This window comes from Mastigoproctus giganteus, chromosome 7 (genome assembly GCF_048544385.1).
Source record: "Mastigoproctus giganteus isolate SK-2022 chromosome 7, ASM4854438v1, whole genome shotgun sequence".
NCBI classification, from domain to species: Eukaryota; Metazoa; Arthropoda; class Arachnida; order Uropygi; family Thelyphonidae; genus Mastigoproctus; species Mastigoproctus giganteus.
In genome coordinates, this window is record NC_143581.1 from 164184234 (window position 1) to 164208234 (window position 24001).

The window sequence follows — 24001 nt, forward strand, 5'->3', positions numbered from 1 at the left end:
TGCGAGGGTCAACCGTGTCAATGCTATGCCCCTACCCTCATGGTCCGAGGGACAGGATTCAGGCTGGCGGCGGTGCGGGTACGGTGTCTGGGTAGCCCTGGCATTCCACTCCCGAGCGCATTTATTGCATGCCGGGTAGTGGGCATCCCTTTGGGCTCCATGGTAGGTGGGGAGCCCGGGCACTGAACCACTTAAAAAACTACATGAATCCTGATAAATTAATTTCTTCTTGGGCCCCAACCCGGTCCCTAACCGAAAATTTTACCGTAGACCAAGAGAACGTCACTTCTGCAAAAAGACAGAATTAGGAGGTTATATCAAGTCCTACACCTCGGTTCCTGATAATTCACTCAACTAGTGAGAAGCCTATAGGAAAAATGTCACCCTTCTTTATCCAGAAGGGTTTGGAAGGGTTGGCAGGCTCTCCTAAGTCTGTCAAACGGCTTTGTTCTGGTGACATACTTGTAGAAACCAGAAGTGATATACACTCAGAACAGCTCCTCCGTGCTACATCTATCGGGGGAGTGCCTCTCACTATAACCCCCCACAAGACACTGAACTCATCCCGTGGTGTCATCGCGGAATGGGATCTGATGGATGTAACTGAAGAGGAAATCTGTTCAGAGTTAAAACCACAGGGAGTGACAGCTGTTAAACGTATATCCATGCGTAGGGATGGAAAATTAGTTCCCACTAGAAATAACATTCAATTCACCAACTTTTCCTCATGAAATCAAAGCTGGCTATATTAACTGCCCAGTGCATCCGTATATCCCAAATCCGTTACGGTGCTTCAAGTGCCAGAAATACGGACACTCACAGATGGCTTGTCGTGGAACCCTTGTATGCGCTCGGTGTGGCGCAAAGGACCACGAAACAACATCATGTTCAGCTGCAAAACCAACCTGGCCTACTCAAGGGCATGCCAGAGGTGGAAACAAGAAAAAGAAATTCAGCGACTTAAGGCAGAGCTGAACATATCTTATCAAGAGCCGAGGAAAACGGTGAAACCTATAAATATAAATAAACCAACCTACGCTCAGAAGGCAGCAGGGAGATGTTCCATCGGAACTCAGACCGAAATGACCATACCAACAAAGGAGTCATTCACTCCTATTGCTCGCTACCTGTTAAGTTCAATAAAACCCACACAAAAAGACCAATCAGCTGCCACTCCAATATCTGTACCTCCTAGTGCCCCACCAGTTAGAAAATCAGTTTCTGAAGAAAAGAATAAAAAATCAGACGTACATCCTAGTTCTCAGGAAAAAATGGATGTTGAGGAGAAGGTGGTACAAGAAGAAGCAGTCTTGGAACTCTTTACTGAGGAGGATATGGACACGGGGCAGTGTCCATACTTCCCCAGGAAGGATAAATCTAAGACTGACAAAAATAAGCCCTCAGCACCTCGGAAGCCGCCTGAAGGAACCACCAAGCCAAAATAATGGCTAAATTCCTACCATGGAATTGTCGTGGATTCCGGCAAAATGCAGAAGACATCAAGGCACTCCTGCAAAAGCACAAACCATCTTGCTTTTGCATACAGGAGACTTACCTAAGGGCAAATGATGACCCCAGGATGCATAACGTTACTATCATTCGCAAGGATAGAACTAGGGATGGCCCCGCTCATGGAGGAGACGCAATCCTTGTGGGCAACCATACCCCTTTTCAGCATCTGCGACTTACTACCAGCATAGAGGCAGTAGCAACTCGAATAACAGTGGGGTTTTTACTAACCGTTTGCTCTCTATATTTGCCACCTGGTACTGACATCTTCCAGAAAGACCTTGATGATCTCATAATGCAGTTGCCTCCCCCTTTCTTACTTCTTGGGAACTTTAATGGACATAACACCCTGTGAGGTAGTGCTAGCATTAATAGAAGGGGACGAGTCATAGAGCGTATGCTCACTGACAATGACCTCTGCCTTCTTAATGTGGGAACAAACACCTTTTTCCACATGCCTACCCCCGTGCGTTTTCTGCCATTGATCTTTCTATCAGCTCGTCTTCTCTTCTCTCGTCACTTACTTGGGAGGTAGAAGGGAACCTGTATGGAAGTGATCACTTCCCCGTGATAACCACCTTAATTACTGGGAGACCTTGTCTTCCTGTTAGGTTACCGCGGTGGAAGTTTGATCAAGCCGACTGGAGTGCCTTTCAACACCTGGCAAAATTTGACAACTCTGCAGTCAGTCAGGAGCCTATCAATGATGCAGTTACGTACATAACAGAAAATATTGTCCATGCAGCTGCAACTATGATTCCAAAAACATCCACACGGTTTCCTCCCTTTCCAAAACTATGGTGGAATCCAGAATGCACAGCAGCTAAAAAGGCTCAAAACAAAGCTTGGGGGATATTTCGACGATATCCTACCACGGTCAACCTATTAGCCTTTAAACGTGCACGAGCCAAAGCACGCTACATCCGCCGCCAGAGTCAAAAGGAATCGTGGATCCGTTTCACATCATCCATTACCCAGACGACCAGCACTAAGGTGGTCTGGGAAAAAATCCGGAAAATGAAGGGAAAATACACAGCAGACCCCTCATCGGTCCTTGAATATAATGGATGTACTATTGCAGACTCTACTGCAATAGCCAATGCTCTTGGGGAAACATTTTCTAACATTTCTGCAACATCATCTTACTCCCCAGAGTTTCTGGTCTTAAAGTGCAACACTGAAAAACAGGCCCTTAAATTCACATCGAAGGGTTCCCACCCATACAGTTGGCCATTTAATATCAATGAGCTGAAAACAGCACTCGCCCGTACAAAGGCTACCGCTGTTGGACCAGACAACATCCATTATGAAATGATCAAACATCTTTCACCAGAATCCTTGGACCGTGTGCTCTTCCTGTACAACAGACTCTTCCTTGAAGAGCATTTTCCGGATACCTGGCCCCAGGCAACTATTCTTGCTTTTGCTAAGCCAGGAAAGGATCCTAAATGTCCAAAAAACTATCGTCCCATTGCTCTGACCAGCTGTCTGTGCAAAATATTGGAGAGAATGGTCAATGCTCGTCTCTTATGGTATTTAGAATCGAACGACCTTCTCTCCTGCTTTCAGTGCGGCTTCCGAAGAAACAGGTTCACACTGGACCACTTAATTAGACTGGAAACATCTATCCGAGATGCTTTCCTAAAAAGAGAACACTTGGTGTCCATCTTCTTTGACATGGAAAAAGCGTATGACACAACTTGGAGATTTGGTATTTTAAAAGACCTTTACAATCTCGGTCTAAGAGGCCACCTTCCCATTTTTATTAAAAATTTTTTATCCTACCGTTATTTCCAAGTTCGTGTAGGATCCTCCCTTTCGCGGCCCTTTTGCCAAGAGGAGGGGGTACCACAAGGATCTGTTTTAAGTGTCACGCTTTTTGCCATTAAAATAAATTCTATTTCTGAACAACTTCCTCCAACTATAAACAGTGCACTCTACGTCAATGACTTCAGCATATTCTCTCAATCATGCAATATGAGGGTTATTGAGAGACAACTGCAACAAGCTATTGACCGTCTTAACTCCTGGGCCACGGCCAATGGTTTCAGGTTCTCACCGAAGAAGACCGTTTGCGTACATTTTTGTTGCAAATGTAACCTCCACCCTGAGCCTGAATTATGACTTGGACAAAGCACCATTCCAGTTGTATCAGAGGCAAAATTCCTGGGACTCATTTTTGACAAAAAGCTGACATTTGTCCAACACATTCGTCAGCTACGCACAAAGTGCACAAGAGGGCTTAACATTCTCCGCTCTCTCTCTTCTACCTCTTGGGATGCAGACCGATGCACTCTCCTTCGTCTATACTGTGCACTTGTACGCTCAAAATTAGATTATGGGTCTCAGGTATATGCATCTGCCAGAAATAGCGCTGTTCGTTGGCTTGACCCCATCCATCATCAAGCCATTTGTATTGCTACTGGTGCATTCAGAACATCACCTGTCCAAAGTCTGTATGTCGAAGCAACTGAACCATCCTTGTCGCTTCGACGAATGCAGTTGTCTCTACAATATGCCTTCAAGCTGAAGTCCCTGCCGGACCATCCCACGTGGACATCCGTTTTCGAGCCACAATGGGAAAATCTCTATAACACACGACGGACCGCCAATCGCCCTTTCGGCATTCGTGTTCAAGAGCTACTCAATGAGCTTAACATCTCGGTAGACAAGGTTGCTCGATCACCAAAGGAGCCCCTTCCACCTTGGCAAAACCACCAGCATGCGACTTCTCGCTCAAGATTGCGATGAAGTCTAATACTCCGTCTTCTGTCTACCTTCAGCTCTATTCACAACACCGTGCAGAACATTCTGACTTCTTGCCAGTTTACACAGACGGCTCGAAGTCAGTATTGTATGTGGGATCTGTTGCTGTCTTTCCAAATAATACCATATCAGAGCAGATACCCCTTGACTGCAGCATTTACACTGCAGAGCTGCATGCTATAGAGTTAGCTCTAGATCACATAAGAAAACATCGTTACCAACGGTGTATTATATATGCCAATTCAGTGAGTGCACTACAGGCTTTATCAGCGATGTCACACACTAATCATCCAACCCTGTCCCGAATTCAGCAGATAATATACAGCCTCTATGCAAATCGATTTGATATCCGCTTCTGCTGGATCCCCAGTCACATCGGGATTAGAGGAAATGATTTGGCTGACATTGCAGCCAAATCGGCAGCCCTGACAGATAATCTTGACCTGTTAGTCCCCTATACAGACTACAGGCAAGTGATCCGTAGTAACCTACAATCTCAGTGGGAAGATTCGTGGCATCGACTGATTACTACAAACAAACTATGTCGAATTAAGCCTGTGATCCATCCTTGGCGGTCCAGCTTACGCAGGGGTCGCAAAGAGGAAGTTGTTCTTACCCGGCACCGCATAGGACACTGTCATTTGACACACTCCTTTTTGCTGAGGGCTGATGACCCTCCTATGTGCGAGCAATGCGACACCGTTTTATCTGTCCAACACATTTTATGTGATTGTACCAGTTTTATAAATTCTCGTTTTGCTGCTTTTACCCATCTGACTGAGCCATATACACTCAGTCAGATTTTAAATGACGACAATGTGTCAGCAGTTTTTAAATTTTTAAAATCGATCAATATGTATACACTCATATGAAATATACAATTTGCTTTTATCATTGTACTGATTTTATGTATTGATATGTCTGTATATATATATATATATATATATATATATATATATATATATATGCAACTTTAGACGAAGTAACCTTTTTAAAAGTAACCAGTCTAATCTTTTTTGAATTTTAATCTTTCCATGGTGCACTATAACCTTGCTGTTTTTGCGCCACAAAAATCAAAATCAAATCAAAATCCCTTTGTACAAGGGGTTGGTATTGGCCAACAGACTGTCAGATATTAAAAAACAAAAAAAAATCTATAACGGCATTTGCTTTCAAATTCGATGTGGGGAGTGACAAAAGCAGTGTATCAAGTAGACAGTCATTAAAAAAGCCAAAAGACTTGTTGCTGGAAGAAGCTGTATTTAAGTGTTAATCACAGCAACAATCAAGTGGCGTTGGCGTACGATGCCAAAGCCACCTGATAAATGTATAAAAAGGCAATATATTTACCCATCTATCGATGGATAAATTTTATCTTATAAAAAGACATTTAATGTCTTTTTATAGTTTTTAAAGGCTCTACAGTGATTTCTTTTATTTATTTTCATCCGCAGTACCTATATCATTAAATTTTCCATTTATTCGCATTCTGAGTATTTTTGTCTTTTAGAGCTATCTTTTGCTTCACTAATCCGATTATTGCTTAATCCAGATGACCTCTCCCCTAATTAATCCGGATTAGCAAAGATTTACTGTAGTTGTTTACTTGCCTAATGAGAAAGGAAAACAAGTAATTTGAAACTTTAAACAAACACAGCATTGGTGCTTGTCCAGTACTACCATGTGCCATTTTTCCAGAAAAATCCAAAGAGTTGTAAAAATGGTGGCGGGACACCTTGTCAGGTTCTCTCACCCAATTTCTATATGAAAACTCTAAGAAAATCATTCCATGTTTTTCTATGTTTAGGAAGTTTGACTATGTTTAGGAAGATAGAAAAAATTTCATATTTTTAATAATTGATTAATAATTAATGTAGGAACGTTATTTTTTCTAGGGCTACTGTGAGGTACTCCACCACCACTGCTAAAATTTATTACGAATATTGAAGTTTACTTTCTTTATTTTAATGCAGTATAAACCTTGATATAATGTTAGGGGAAAACTCCTATTAAGCAAGTGTTTTTTATATAAGCAAATTTCATTTCACATGTGTATTATTATTTTTTTTGTTTTACTTTTTCTGCTGTCAGTGGATGAAATAGCTATATGTTTTAAATTGCAAATGTGCTGTTATTGTATTTTTTTAAAAATAATTTTGGTGTTGCCCCCCCTTTTTTTTATATTTAATTTTTTTCTTTAAAATAATTGTTCGTTGACTTCCACCCTACTGAAGTCACGGATGGACACAAATTGCAACTCTGACTGCAATTCTCAGAAAATCTCATTCTAGGGTTTGTACAGTGGTTAGTTAGCAGAGCATGAAGATTACATAAATTTTTTTATAAATCAACTTTTAATAAGCATTATATAACAAAATTTACATAAATGACAATTTTTTTTATGAGACGACTTATATAAAACAAAATTTACATATATACATACAAATTCCAAATTAAAAAATTATATATATAACAACTATGATACAAGACAATTCATCATCTCACACACATCAACTATTCTCAAATATTCCTCATATGTATTCATAATTTATGTTGGTAACACAACCCTTCCTTTTCTTTTCCTTACTGGTAATCTCTCTCACTCAATTTATAAATTCCACCATTTCCTTAGGAAAAGGTGCTTCTCTTCCTTTACAGGTTTATACATATCACTTTCATCAGTTGTCTTTTACTTATTACAAATCACCAATGTCTATCAAATCAGTTTCTATTTTCACCTTACATCAGTAGTGCTTATTACAAATCACATATTTCTATCCAGCCCCCTATCTATCAACACATCAAATCAGTTAGTTTTTCATCACTTGAATCAGTAGTACTTATTGCAAATCGCTTATTTCTATCAAATCACCTATCTATCAACACCTATCAAATCAGTTACTAGTTTCAACACCTTACATCAGTAGTACTTACTGCAAATCACTTATTTCTATCTTAGTTATTCCCTTACTTAGCATATTAGTTACTTCCCTTTATAATACAGGGCAGGGTTCCCCTTTTCTCTCAAGGCCTCTGAATAAAATAAATTTTCTTTCCCTTACACATTAACACATTACCTAGAATCTTATCTGTTATATTATCACATGTTAACACATTGTCTAGAATAATAATATAGGTTACTGCCTTCTCATCCTACTACACATATGATTTATTCTATCATTAAATCCCTTATATATATTTTTTTCTTTCTTCTTTACCCCTTTAGTACCCTTACATCATCTCATGGTCATTAACTTTTCTATAATCTAACCCAACTTAATAACTTAATCGTACTTCCTTTGAAAGAAACTATCAAACAGTTTCACACAGAGTTTAGCTTATGAGTCCACGAGTTCGGGGTTCAATAAAAAAAATTGGAACGCACATTCCAAAATGGGCAGCTACTTTCAATTCTCTACACTGGTTTTCCTCTGTGGAAGACAGGCTCCTCACACCATTTCAAATCTTTCTTGCATTCCATCTCTTCTTTAGGGATTCTTGGATTGGATACTCTCCTATGTAGATTTCTCAACTCGTGTATCTGGGACTCATTCTTGACCAGACTCTAGACACACATATAGCTTCCTACACAATTATAATTCAGAAATACAGCATGCAATTTTATTGCTAGACACGCCAATCAACCGATGACTGGACTCTCTTTCCACGTTTACTTTAAAAGCATGTTTCCTACTTGGCCGCATTTCCAAAAAAAAAAAGAAATCATCACTTTCTGTCTGCATGTACTCGCATTCTCTCTCTTCCTCACTACTATCCCTTTTTCTTTTTTTCTTCTTCTTTTTCTTCTTTATCTTACTACCATGATTTGTGAACTCCAAACACAAAAAAAAAAAAAAAAAAAACTCTTACTTCAACTCGCAACTCCCCTAAAAACTCAGCTCCAACTCGAACCTGCACTATGACTCACTCCAAAAACTCAAGTTTGTAACCCCTCCCACAGGACTTTCAAGCAATCCCAATGCTTTACTGCTTAGATTTTTCACTCCTTCCTATTTGCTAAAAAAAATTTACCACAACCGTTTCCCTTGTGCACAAACCAGACCATTCTTTTTTAATTTTCTTGTTTATTTAACACCCTAGCAATACAAATTTCATCTGTGCTGATCACCTCCCAAAAGTAGCTATTTTCGTGTTTACACCTTCTGTGCGGAATGTTGCCAACTTACCTAAAAATCGCCACCTCTGGCATGGTTTTAAAATGCAACCGCCAGACCACTTTACTAGTTATTTCTGTCCAGTTTCGGCGTAGATCAACTTCTTAATTACCTGGTTCTATTGTCTTGCTCCTAGTAACTTTTTCTTGCCTGTTTGGAAATGACCACTCCTTCCCAAGTAAGGGCCACTGTTTTGTTTACTCTTTATACTGCTTGTTATTTCACCACCAAATACGGAGGATGCGGAAAGGTCAGGGAATGACCACTGCATATCCCGGAGCAATATGGCCTTAGTTAAAAACCAAACAACAAACTACTTGTTATTCTCTTCCATTTGACTGCTATTCAATTTACACATCTATAACCTCCCTATTTCTAAATGCAGTATTTTCAACCTTAATATTTACCATATTCAAAGAAAATATTCAAACCTCAATTTTTACCATATTTAAACTTAATATCTTCTTTTTCAAGAGGAGTGTTTCCATTTACAATGGGTTTCCTCAGCCTACAAGTTATTTCTTGGTAGGTATTTTTTCCCACCATAAAGTGCGGTTCAGGGTGTCTTGGTCGGTTAAGCCTCGAGCTGTCATGTACTCCATCCATCCATGTCCGCCTAGGTCTTCCTCTTCTCCTTCTTTCAGGAGGTATCCATTCCAGGATAGCCTTTGTATATCTGTTTTCTTGCATCCGTTTTACATTCCATACCATGTTAGATGCTTTTCTTTGATGGTGTCAATAATAGTCTTTTTCACTTCCATTTTTTCCCTTATGTCTTCATTCCGTTTTCTGTATCTTCTAGAAGTTCCTGCTGAGCATCTCCAAAAAATCCATTTCTTTGGAGAGCAATTTGTTTTCTGTTCGCCTATTCAATGTCCAGGTTTCTGCTTCATACAATAGAAGACTTTGTACAGTTGTTTGAAATATGTTTCTTTGTTTTATTTAGAATATTTTTGCTCCACAGAACAGAGTTCAACATGCTGATAGCCTTTCTGCCGTCTGCAATTCTCTTATTGATCTCTGCTTCAGATGATCCATCACTTTGTAAGATTGATCCCAAATATTTGAATTTATTGACTTTTTGATTTTAAAACCTGCAATATTTAGAACGTGTCCTGGTCCTGACGACAACATTTCAGTCTTGCTAAAATTGATTTTTAGACCCCATTGTTTATATTCCTCAAACAATTGACGACATGCATACTTTGCATCTTCTAAGTCTTGTGCTATCACCACCTGATCGTCTGCAAAAAGTAAATTGTGAATATAGGTGTTCTTATTAATCGGCAATCCCATTTTATTGCATTTTTTTGACCAGGATCTTAGGCAGATGTCGATATAAAATTTGAAAAGTGTTGGTGACATGCAACAACCTTGTAATAAGCCTTTTGAAGTGTGGAATTCAGGTGACAAAGCTGATCCCACTTTAATTCTGCATCTATTATTCCTATAAATTGCCTTAATAATCTTAATCAGTTGTCCATCAATATTTGCCTCTTTCAGTGCTTCCCATAAGAGTTTTCTTGGAACACTGTCATATGCCTTTTCAAGGTCAATGAAAATCATAAAGATTTTTTTTCTTTTTGATTGGCATTTTTCAAGGATCTGTCATACTGTTCAGATATGGTTTATACATGACCTCCCGGCTGAAAAATAATTTTGTTCTTCTGACACCTCGATTCAGGCTTCTAAATAGTTCCTGATCCATTTTCCAAGGGTCTTTAACAGTGGGTTCAGGACGCATATTCCTCTGTAATTTGAACAGCTTTTCCGATCGTCCTTCTTATAAATTGATGTAATATATCCTGTTATCATTTCTTTCGGTATTTCTTCTCCTCTCAGTATACTATTTAACAGTTTTTGTATCAGAACAGCCACTCCTCTTCCTCCATATTTCAGAAGTTCCATGTAAACTCCTCCAGGTCCAGGTGATTTGCCATTCATTCCTTCCTTCCTTCCTTCCTTCCTTCCTTTAGCAGGAGTTCCACTTCCCTAACAGAAACTTTTAAGCCTGAGTCTTCTACACCAAAATCCTCCATCGTCTTGAACTCTTCCCGGTCTTTTTTTAAAAGTCTCATGCACCTAAGATTCCCGCATGCCACAAAGAGCATCGTGGGAACATAGAAGTTCTTTAAAACACTTGTTCTCTTCTCACTTTAGTATTGCCAACTGAAGACGTTAAAAAATGAAAGTCAGTCGTTATAACTTTTGGCTTCACCAGTTTCATATATTTTAGAGTTTTTAATCAATTAATTCTTCAATGACAACCAAGGACGGAGTTGTGCACTTCTGCTTCCTTGAGCATATTTTAATTCCGTTTTAATTTCGTATCCTTACTAATTAACTCATTTAAACTCTAAATTATTTAAAACCTCTTAAACCCCAAAATTATTCATCCATCCTACCTCATGTAACAACTGTAGAGTATCTAAGCTGAGTACCATTTATTAAGCTTTGCTATTCGAACTTGACTTACAAATGGTAAAGAATGTTTATTCTTCATCATCATCACTCGGCACTCATTGGTTTGTTGCACGAGGAGTCATCTTCTTCAGAAATGTTTCAAGAGGCGTTCGTTTCCAAGATAATCTTCTCTTTTAATTATAAATTTCACGATTGCATGCATAAGCATTTTTTAACGGCACACACAAATTGCAACTAACACGATTCGCATGGAGTAACAAGTTTAGAAAGCTTAAAAAAAAAAGGAATGAAGAGAAGATTCTGAAAATTTATTTATGTTTTTTATATAATTGAAGATTTCAGTAAAGGGGAAACACATTTCACCATAATAACGTAAAAAACCGCAATTCCAGCTATCGGTATTTTCGCAAATGCAAGAAAATCGAGTTTACTACCCGTTTATAATTGCTTGCAGTAACAGAAAAGCCCAATAAACTGGAAAGTGCAAATTGTTTTTATTGTTTTATGGTCATGACCTCCAGAAATGTGCTTTAGAAAACTATCACAAAGGCGTTTAAAATTGATTCTTAGAATGGAACGTATGATAACGATGAAAGTGTAGTGCATTTTAATGATTTGAATTGGTAACTAATACAGTTTTTACACGACCTTTTATATGGCCTTAAGGTCACGCTCGTGATCTTAAAAATGACATTTTAGATAGATAAATAACTTAGTTATACAGCAGAAATTTCAACTTCCAAGATCTTGAAACGAATTACCAAAAAACAATGTGTTATTGGGTTCACATTATGATATTTTAACGATACGATGGTGTCTCTGGAATTGATTAATATCGTAAAGCGGGGTACACTGTATTGTATAGCTATGCACGTGGTTGGTTTGGAATGCGGTATTTACGAATGTTTAACATTCATAAATACCGCAAATTGAAAATTGAAAATTTTTTGCAATTAATATTCATATTTTCGATTTTGTTGATACTTTATTCTTGGGAAAAAAAACTCATAAACCCGGGAACTCGTAAAGCGAGAACTGCCTGTATGTACTGCAGAAGCAGCTCAACTCCAGGAAGGATTAAAAGTGCATGTAATAGTCATATGTTTAAGTGGAAGTTTTGTTCCTGTGCATTGCTTAGCTGTTCACTTATACGAAATATGCTGTTCACATTTGGCATATGTTTGCTCACACAGGCCACCTGCCTTGGCATTATTTCAGAACATTTTAAAGGTATAATGGATTCACCTCTTTAAGTGATGCTATACAATTTAAAAAGATATTAGTAACTCAGGCAGAACAGTGGATAATGGCATTTCTTGAAATTTTAACATAGCCCAAACTTTTATCACTTTCACAAGTGAGAAAAAAAGTCACTCCAGGTGGTATTTGTGCCACCTGAAGTGAGTTTTTTAAAAAAAATCAGAAGTTTGTAAAAATTGAAAACTATGTACATAAATGCTCTTAAATAATTTTTAAAATTTAAAATTAATTTTTAAATAATTTTTTTGACTTTATCTGAACAACAGAGTGAGATTATCATCAAAAATAAATAAAAAAACTTCATTAAGAAGAAAATTAAAAAAAAAAAAATCATTTTTATTTATTTTTTTATTATTTATTTATTTTTGGTTTGTGGAGTAATATCTTCTACCACCTATACAGCAGGCCCTTGTTATAATGCAGTTCGCTCTTCACTGATTCCCTACAATGCTGTTTTTATATTATAACCCATATCTCACTCTAACGCTGTCACAACTCATTATAACGCTCATTTATCAGCGTACAGATTGAATTTTTGGCATGTTTAACGAAAACATTTCATCTGATATAGTCCAATAGCTTGAAAATGAATAGTTTTCCCTGACTTGCGAAATTTTTTCATGCCCAGTGAAATTTTCTCCCACACTAATTTAATTGCACTATTGTGACAAGCAATATACTTGATCATTTTAAAAAATGATCAAGTATGTTGCTTGTAATATTTGCGTTATGTGCATTTATCCGAAGTCTAGTCATCATTCGGTACAGTGTTAGACATTGTCCATAACAGACAGTTTACTCGAACATTTTATCATAATTAATGCAACGCAGTTATGTTTTCGAAGATTAATAATGGTGGATAAGAATTAAAAAGGAACAACCTCTGGATGCGATATGAAGCCTACTAAGGTAAGAAAAATACTGAATTTGAAAATTAAATTATACGTTTTGAAGCGAATCGATTCTGTTCAACGACAAGTGGATGTGTGCAATAATTTAGGACTGGCAGGTTCAACTATAAGAACAATTATAAAAAAATAAAGAATTAATTTTAGCAGCGAGAAAGACAGCTGTTCCACTGCAAGCAACTAGGCTGGCTATTATAATTGAAATGGCGAGACTTCTAAATAATTTTATTGAAGATAATATCCAACGCACAATTCCGTTAAGTTAAATATTATTAAAGAAAAAGCGATTAGCCTATATGATGATCTGAAGAAAGCTCACCTTTAAAAAAAAAAAAAAATGAGGAACCATTTAAAGCTAGTAAGGGCTGGTAAGATAGATTTAAAATCCAGGAAGAAGCCGCAAGTGCAGATCAAGAAGCAGTCGAAACTTTCAAAAAAGTACTTATAAAAATTATCGAAGAGTGGTGTTAAACTTCTCAACAAGTTTTTAACATAGATTAACCAGGACTGTTTTGGAAACGAATGCCTAAAAGAAGTTTCATATCAAAAGAAGAAGAAAAAACATGCCAGGCTTCAAAGCAGCAAAGGATCGGTTAACTTTATTGTTGGGTTGTAACGCTGCCGGGATTTTAAAGTAAAACCCGGCGATTTATACAGAGTGAGCAGCTGTTTGGAAGAAAAGTAACACCGAGAGCGAAAGAGAAAACCAAGTTTTTTAGATGCAGAGGAAGCAATATTTGTAATATGCTTGTGCCAAGAGAGATTAGAAGTCAGGGTAATCCCCAAAAGAGAGATATCATTTTGCCTAGAAATCGGAGTGTCACTAAAGATAAGCTTAGGAGCAGAAGAATTCTTTTTGCGAGATATAAGACAACACTGAGTTTTAGAAGGGTTGAAATCAACTAAGTTGTTTTTGCCACACTGGAGAATTACCTGAAGATTGGCATTTAAGGAATTGGTAGCAGATTTTCGAGAAGTTGAAGCTGATTGAGCAGGGCAAGGTTTCTCAAAATGGAAAATAGAATGCAATGTGCTATCATCGGCAAAACTACGGATAGGATTTCCAGTCAATGGAAGAAGGTCATTAGTATACAAGAGGAAAAGAGTGGAGGAAAGAACTGAACTTTGGGGGACACCGGCATTGGTGGAAAAATTAGAAGACAGAGAGCCATCACCCTCCGTGAGCGATCAGAGAGAAAACTGGATAACCAATTACTAAAAACAGTTGGCAAACCATAAGATGGAAGCTTGTTTAGAAGACCTTTATGCCAAACACGATCGAAGCCTTTGAGATGTCAAGAGCAACTACTTGTGTTTCAAACACGAACCTTTCCATTGAATTAGTCCATAAATGGGTAACATAAGCCAGAATATCACCAGTGGATCGACACTGATGGAATCCATACTGGCGAACATTGATCAGATGGAAGGTTTCTAGGTAGTTTAAGAGTTAGCGGTTAATTGATTTCTCCATTACTTTAGAAAGAGTAGAAGTAATTGCAATGGGATGATAATTGGATGGGAGGGATTTGTCACCCTTTTTAGGAACTGGCTGGATATGAGCAAATTTCCAAGCAGAAGGAAAAACCACCTTTGGAATAAGAAAGTGAAAAAAGGTGGCAAAGAATAGGAGTAAGTTCAGGAGCACAGGTTTTGAGAACAGGTGGAGAAATACCATCGGGACCTGGAACTTTCTTAGCACAAAGATTCATCAAAATCCTTCTGACATCCTTTTGATGGAAGACCACATGAGGCAATGAATGGAGAGTGTTGGGAATGGTGAGAGGGATGTGTTTTACCAAGATCGTTAATACATGAGTTGGAAGAAAAATGGGATGCCAGCAGGTCAGCTTTATCCTTGGCTGAAGTGACAACAGAACCATCTGGTTTGGACAGAGGTGGGAGCAGAGATGGGCAAAAGTTGCGGCCAATAGCTTTGGCAAGAGATTAGAATGCTCGGCTACTATTAGGGCAAGAAGCAAGTTTCCTACTCTTAGCCTGTTCAAACTCTAGTTTGGACTGATTAATAACTGCTTTACAATTGTTGTGAGCTTTGGTGTAGGCAGAAAATGAAACTGACAAATTAGAAACAAGCCAATTATGATATGCAACATTCTTCTCTTGAACAGCCTTAGCACATTTATTGGAAAACCAAGGTTTAGATAAAGGACGAGATTTTAAAGTGGAGTGTGGGATAAAGGATTCCATTCCTGCAAGAATAATTTCACTGACACGATCTGAACAAACATTGACATCAGAAGTTTTGAAACAGTAATCCGACCAAGGAAAAGAAGAAAAGAAAACTCGCAGGTCATCCCATTTTGCATTCTTGTAATGCCAAACCACGAGTTTGGGAATAGCCATGAGATAAAGGCTCCATTGGAGAAGCGACAATCATCGATTTGTGATCTGAAGTGCCTAAAGGACCTCTCACTTCGACTGAGTACTTAGAAGGGTTATTTGTGAGAAAAAGATCAAGCGTGTTGTCTGTATGATTAGGATTGTCCGGTATTCTTGTAGGTAAATGAACAATCTGTGCAAGGTCATTAGTAATTGCAAAAGCCTCAGCATCTCGACCAGCTGGATTGGTGTGACTAGAAAACGGAAGCCAGCTGGAGTTGTGAACATTAAAATCACCAAGGAAAATTACCTCACTGTTAGGAAAGTTGGACTGGAGAAAGTCAAGTTGCAAAGAGAGGAAGTCAATGAGCTCCAAGTGATTAATGGAGTTAGGAGAATGGTATAGACAACAGATGAATTTGACACAGTGAGGTAGAGAGATTTTAAGCCAGAGAAGATCAAAGAGAGGAGATTCCAAATTGCCAATTCTCTGACAGGGAATATCAGAACGGACATATGCACAAGTACCACCTTTGAGGCGAAAGGAATCATACAGCGAATAATTTGGGCATCTGAGATGAGCAGTAGTTGAATCAACCGATAACTGAGATTCTGTCAGAAAAAGTACATGGGGTTTGGAAGACTGCAAGTGGAAATGGACATCGTTGAGATTAGAATTGAGACCACATTTGTGAAATGAATGAGGAAGTGCTTGGGAAGTTTAGATCTTTTCACAGATAAGCTTGCTCTATTAGTTTGACAATTCATGGTGTATTCAATAGTAAGAAAAAGTGGGTGGGACATGTTGTATGAAGTAATGAAATTTTAGGATATGGCGTACACATGGTAAGAATATACCCAGATTCTTGACATAACGTGGCCTCGACATTGCTTCCCGCATACACACTACTCGGACTACTTCCAGTCACTATCTGGCAGAGTAGAGGTAGCAAGATTATACACTAGCTGATCTGGAAGCCTCCTAGAGAGTTACCAATAGTTTTGGTCCAGTGTACTAACTAGCGGCCGGCCTGCGAACACCGTTTTAGAGCTGTACCCTCGAAATGTAAAGAATATTGGATCTCGCCACTATGTTCATCGTAACCTCAAAAGTCATCAATCATACTGCATGATGGAAGAGATGGGAAGGGTTGTACAAATATGTACAAATTTTTAATATTAAATATTTTGACCGACATTTGTGCGTCTTTTTGCTACCGTTTATTATTGATTAGGAAATATCTTATGGCATAGAACGGGGCTCACAAATACATATGTTACATTATGGGAATACGGTGCTCGCTTAGTGCTGATTCTTAGTGCTCTGTTTTTTTAGGAACGAATTATCAGCGTTAAGCGTGGGCCACCTATACATGCATTCTTTTATTCAGTTTCATTAACATTTGGATCTAAATTTCAGGATAATTTTTTAAAATTTCAGCTTGTGTAAGCCCATACATCTTCAGTCTTGTAAATTGAAAAATGGTTGCTATTACTTGTGAATACAATACACAAAATTGCAGTGCATTGTGTAGAGTTTGAGGATAGTTTAGCTTTCTAAGTGAGGGGAGGAGGAGAGAGAGATGAGATGAGATGAGATAGGTAAATTTTTAACATAAGTGAGAACATTGAACATTAAATTAAAGGGCATAAGTTAAAACATGAATGAAATGGTTACTTGGGAAAGCTTTGCAACACAAAGTATTTTAAAATGAAATAAAATAACAAAGCCTTTGACATTTCTAATACATATTTTTATGTTTACACTATCTTAGTGTAAGATGTGACAGTGTAATGAGAAATGCTGCACTGTATTCTAAAACTTTTTAATTTAAAATTTGGATAAATTGTATTAACTTCAATAAATATTAATAGCTATACATTTCAGGCAATTCTTTTTGTTTTTCTTTAGTGGCCAGTAGTAATATACTAGTCAGTGAATTATGGCTACCTAATACTGTATTGGACCACCATTCACACAGATAACACCGCTATTTACCTAGACATTGACTCTGCTATATGTCTGAAGACGTCTATAGGGATCTGCAGCCATGCTGCCTGCAAGACTTTCCATAGTATCAGAATAGATGACAGCTGCATGTCCATACACAGTACTTCCTGTTCTAAAAAATCCCACAGGTGTTCAGTTGGATTGAGGTCAGGTGAATTTGGAAGCTAATCAAGATGAGTGATATCTTCACTGTGTTCCTTGAACCAGTTGTGCACAGTGCAGGTCCAATGACATGGCTCATTATCATCTCTGTCCTAGAAAAAATGCAACATGGCGGGCAGCACATGGTCTAAGTGCTGCCAGTAGACCTCACCAGTGAAACTTTGGTCCATATATACCAGGGGTCCTAGTTCTTGCCAGCAAAACATACTCCATATTATGCAACCACCACTACCATCTGCCTGGATAGTGGACACTATGTATGGTGGGTCCATGGACTTGTGCCACACATGAAGGCATCCTTCGTTGTATTGCACTAAGTATTTGGAATCATCTGACCAGTGCACTCATTTCCAAGCCTCTAGTGTCCAACCAGCATGTTGTTGATACCATAGAATTGCTATCAACAATGATCAGTGGTGAGGAGAGGGTGTTTCTTTGGTCTTTTGCTGTGGAACAATGCACTGCACACACAGACATATGGGTTCCCATATTTCTGAGTGTGCAGCATTTTGTCATTTGGGATATTTTTCTTGCATCACCCATAATGTATTGCGATGTTAACTGTTGCATTGTACAGGCTCAATGGCATGGCTCACACAAACATCCACCTTGTGTAATCCTTTATAGTTGTGTCAGTGGGAGATGGTTTGACCTGTTCAACACCATTCTTTATACACCTTAACCACAGTGGGCCATGAGCAATTTGAAAAGATGTGCCATTTCTGCTATGGAAGCACCTGATGTACGAGCTCCCACAGTCATGCTCTTTTGGAGCTTTGCGATATCTTTACTGCATCTGATAACTGCTACTTTATGACATTGACTTGCACAGCCAGATGCATATTACCACTGCTCTAGCATTCGAAGCTGTATGGCTTTTTATACTGCGAGCTGTGTCATAGTCCATTATGGATGATGGGATGTTCATAATTCAGTGATCACTGAGTGTATATGTTCATTATTGGTGTTCTGCCAATGGCAGATTGATGCATACACTCAGCTACTCCATATCTCGCTTTGCCACTCTTCATTTCTCCATAAACACCATCCCCTCTCATTCATATGTCATAGTCTTACCAGTCAGTCAAACTTATACTGCCATCTGATTGGATGGTCTGTTCCTAATCAAATTCTGTAGTGTTTGTCTCATTGTTTACTCATAATGAAAAATAACAGCTACTGCTATTCAAACTCTGTCATATAAATTAAAAGCATTTTTGTTTTATTATACCCTGCATATAGGAATAAAGGTTAGTATTAGCCATATAGTGCATGGAAGCTATATGCTTTTCCTGCACTAGCTAAACATTAAAGTAAAAAACTAAATAAAATTAATATAAAATTAATAATAATAAAAAAAAAATAAATAAACCTTAGTGTTTTCCTCCTCACATAAGTAACTCTCCATCTGACCTTTGAACTTCCTCATTAACTCATTCCAGTAATGAACAACTTGCTGGCTAAAAGAAAACTTCCTGTAGTCCAGTCTGGTTTATGCCTTTTTCATATTCAAGCATGATAATTTCTCTTCCACCCATTTTCATCAATCCCACAACTGTCGAGGTATCTAGATCTTTTATCTAGACTAGTATCTGTTCCATCCAAGTCCTAAAGGATATTCATATGTGAATATTGAGGCATAAATTTATTAGCTCATCAGTTACCAACTTTGTATTGTTGATGATGTTATCAAAGTTAGTCTGTAGTACATCTGAATCGCATTTTCATTTTGTCATTACCTATGCTACATCAAGCTAACTTGATAATATCTTGATGCTTGTCATTATTAGATATATTTGTATTTGATATTCTCTTCTGGAATGAACGCATTTCTCAGTTAAAAGCATAACCACTCCTTTTCTTGCTGTATGCATTATATTTACCATATTAAAATTCTGAATTTGGTTTATCATAAATATCGCCACATTTCTGATACGATGGCATTTGTTGATTTTACCAGTACTTTGAATTTATTGCATTGAGTAGTAAAAATATTAAGAAAAGAAACCTGGGAGGATTTCAAAAAATCTTCCTCCCAGCAGAATTGTTTTTGAAATCCTTAAAGTGAAAATGTACTTGATTGCTATATAATTGCACCATTATGTTATATATTGTCTGCTGCTTATCAGATTATTTTGTGACTTTTTTTGAACGAGATCTCAGGAAAGATAGGTGATAAGGAAAATTCAAGTGAATTTTCCACCTTGAACTTATATTATCAGCACACCTTATTTTTATGCAATTCACTTTCATTGTATACTGGAAATTATTAACTTATTAAAAAGTTGTGTAACCTCATTAAAACGGCAGATTCCCAGGAATCCTTTCTTGTATATGTAAGAGGGGACTACCACTGCTATATTTTTTCTGACTTTAGTATTAGTAGTGGTAAATGATGCAAGAAAGTAAGCCTTTATGAGTAAGGGGCCAGATTTAGAAATTTTCAACTTTCTTCAGGTCAGTGAGAAAAATTTACAAAGATATATTGCAGTTATCCAGTTATTTTCTTATATGTATGGAATATCAAGATTCCTGCACATGGCTAGAAATGCATGTATGTAAATTGGCCTTTGAAAATACTTTTAAAATTACAAAATGCAAAGAAAAAAATTTAATGAGTTGTTATTTTTTCAGTATACACATAGGCAAATTATATTTTTTTAGTGAGATATTTGACATTGTTTTTGATTGCACAAAAATTCAGTATTTGTCAGTACACTTCACGTGGCAATATGAAGTACATTGCATAAATGTTCATATGTCAATAATGACTGTGACCTTGACTTTATACTTTTCATCAATGAAAAAAGGCTTTCACAACAATATCTGCTATCAAATAGCAGAATAAACTGAATAGCATGGCTCAAAATATTGGAAAAGGATCCTTTGTTGTGTATTTTCTATAAAAAGTGAGAATATCATTCTCATAAAAAATGCTCCTCATCTAATTGCTGGCTTGAACTTCAATTATTTCTAGCTGAAAGGTATTTTCTAATTCATCAACATTTATGCTAAATGGATCAGCAAAAATTTTAAGCTCTAGTCTATGATTCCTGACATCTGCAAATTTCTGATTGAATTCATCTCTAAGGCAACTAATTAATGCTGAGTATTTTTTATTATGTAAATGTTCATGAAACAGCTTTAATTTCTCTGTAAAGGCTGTAATATGCTCATATAATACATTTACTAATTGATCCTTTTCTTGTAGATTTATGTTCAGTTCAGCAACTAAGAAGGTTGTATCTACTAAGAAGGCAGGATAAGTTTAAATTTATCTACTACACTTAAGGGCTGGATGACAACTTTTGGCAGGCCACATTCTGGTCCACGGGTTATAATGATGCTCTATAATCCTGTTATAGAGCATCAGCAAAAAAAAAAAAAAAAAAAAACTGCCTGCTTCATCCATCTATCCTCTCTGCGAATTTGTCTTGTTCTTCCTTCAATTTATTCAAACTACCTGCTGGCTGAAGACAAATTTCTGCATACCCATCCTGAAATCATCCTTCCTCAATTTGAATTTATGTCCCCTCATGTGTATTGTGAGCAAGAGAAAGAATGGCATCAACATTGAGTTTACTCAATCCATTCAAGGCCTTAAAACACCTCAATCAGATCTTGCAGGTGCCTAGTCTCCAGGGTGCCTCCGTAGCCAGGTGGGCAGGAGCAGCAGTGCATAGCACACGCTTCTTGATTAGACCGGGGCTCGAGCCTGACCACCAAATACGGAGGTTGCAGAAAGGTCGGGGAATGACCACTGCATACCCCCGGAGCAATATAGCCTTAGTTGCTAATGCTCCTAAAAACCAAATAACAAACAAACAAACAAACCTAGTCTCCAGATGCTGCAGTTTGCAAAATTGAAGCCTTTCTTGGTGAGAGCACCCCTTTGTTCCCTTTACCAATCTCACTGGCCTTCTGTACCCATTCCAGCATCTCTACATCCTTCCTAAAATGAGGCCTCCAAACCTTTATACAGTACTCAAGATGCAGCTTATTATAACCTTGTACAAATGGGTAATCACCTCCTTATCATTGCTAGCAAAGTTCCTGTATATCCTTAAAAAAAAAAAAAACCCATGAGCTATTCTAGCAGCCTGTCTGCACTGTTCAGAGAACTTCATATCCGACTGCACAATTATCCATAGGTCTTTTACATTTTCCATTACTTTGAATGTAGTACCACACAGTTGGTATGTTAATCTGGAATTATTGCTAGCCATATGCAGTACTTTGCATTTGTCAATGTTAAACTTCAAGGGTCATTTCTCAGTTCATTGTTTAAATTTTCTAGTTTTGTTACAATAGCTTACCTTGATTACTATTATTAACCACCCTGCTACCTTTTGTATCATCTGCAAACTTGGACATTAAGTATGCCTTTGTCAGTATCATTAATAAATATTGAAAACAACAATGGTTCCAGCACCGAACCCTTTGGGGGGGGGGGTGTACTCCACTAATAATATTAGTACACAAAGAGCAGTGCCTATTGATAACCACAGTCTTCTTCCACTTAATCATCCCTTTATCAATAACTTGCCCTTAATGCCACATTGCTCCAGTTTTTACAGCAGTCTTTGATGTGCAACAGTTTCAAAAACCTTCCTGAAATTCAAATATATGATATCAAAATTATTTTTTGCTTCCAGTTCCTTTGTTATTGCATCATGATATCCAGTCAGATTGGTCAGACAAGACTGCTATTTAACAAATCCATGCTCTGACTGCAATATAATTGCATTCCTGTATAGGATCTGCATTACTTCCTTAACCAGTGATGCCATTATTTTCCTGGAACAAACATTAAGCTAATAGGTCTGTAATTACTCATGACACCATTTCATCTCCTTTGTGAATTGGGAATACATTTGCACATCTCCAGTACATAGGGACCTTCCCCTGAATACAAGGATGCTCTTATAATTATGGCTAATGGTTTGCTTGCTTCCTTTACTGCCTCTTTATTATAATTGGATAGTTCTCATCCACCCCAGGTGCCTTTTCATGTTTAACTTCAACAATTTCTCTTCCACTTTCTTTTCAGTTATCACAAGATCATTTATCTGCATTCACACATGAGGAAGTTTGATAAAGTTTTGGTATCCTCTTCCCTAAAGAATTCCTCATGCATGAATGTAGATACAAAATGTCTATTCAGTTTGTCAGCAACATATCAAATGGACCAATGTGATTCATCCCTTTCATTCTATTGTTTACATAAGTAAAGAAGTATTTGCTGTATTCTTTGCATCCTTTGCAGAAGATTTCTCATCTGCCTTGACTTGCCTTCTATGGAATGTAATGTAAAAAATGTTTGTGTAATGTAAATTTAATGTAAATGTTTTAATTTAATATTTTAATATAGTTGGCCTCTGTAGCCGAGTGGTCAGGAGCAGGAGTGTAGTAGCACACACTCTTTGAGTAGACCGGGGTTCAAGCCCCCGACTGCTAAATACGGTCAATCTGCCAACCCGCACCGGACCAGCGTGGCAGATTATGGTCCATTTCCCTCACCATGAATTGTTGAGGAGTCTTCCATCCTGCAGTGGGTTGATAATGGCTGCAGTTTACGTTTTTTTTTTTTTTTAATGTAAATTTAATATGTATTGTAGTTTTGATTTTTTTAAATTCAAAAATTAATTACATACAAATTGAATCAGGTAGCTAAAGTTTTTAGTTATTAGAATCAGTAAAATTTTATAATTGGTTCATTACAATTTTTATAACATATATTAAAAAAATCTCATTTAGGATTATGCACAAGCAGGTAGAGAATTGTACTTGTCTAATGAAGTAACTGAAGCAGATAATGCACAAAATGGGATCACTTCTGCATGCCATTGTGAGTCTTGTAATGAAAGGAGGTATGTGCCATTTTTCCTTGTATATGTTTGTAGTTGTTATTCTCATTTAAGAATATACAAAGGAACTTATCTTTATTCTGTCTCATAGGAATACTTCTTTTCCTACTCTCTTATAATACCACTATAACACTAAATATAATATTTAGTAGATTATAATTTTATTATCCTATTTTTATCCTATTACAACGTATATTTTTAATACTGCGTTTTTTGACATAATGTCTTTCATCACTAGAAGGGATTCGATATTTCTGGGGTCGGGTTGGGCCTTCAGCTGCAATACTGGGGTATTGAATTATTTGCTGACTGAAGGTGAGGAACACATTTTGAGTTTTAAATTGTTTATTAATTCATTGGTATTATAGGAGAGTAAGAAAAGAAGTATTGCTATGAGACAGAATAAAGGTAAATTCCTTTGTATATTCTTAAATGTTAATATAACATAGGATATATTGAGCCTTTGGAAGCTCTTACTTACATAGTAGTTGTTATTCTCAAATGCTAACTCAATTGTAGTATTAATTTCCTTCCTTCCTCTCTTTTTTGCATTTTATTGCAAATTGAGAACAGAACCAA

At 37.3% G+C, this 24001-nt stretch overlaps 1 protein-coding gene across 3 annotated transcripts in view; it reads left to right on the top strand.

Annotated features, from left to right (window-relative positions):
• LOC150083311 (protein FAM193A-like) overlaps positions 1–24001 on the top strand; it is a 359376-nt gene that overhangs the window by 87481 nt on the left and 247894 nt on the right. For all 3 annotated transcript variants that reach the window (XM_090377966.1, XM_090377967.1, XM_090377969.1), the window contains exon 5: positions 23313–23425. In XM_090377966.1, coding sequence (XP_090234092.1) covers positions 23313–23425 — 113 coding nt within the window. The remainder of the gene's footprint in view (positions 1–23312; positions 23426–24001) is intronic.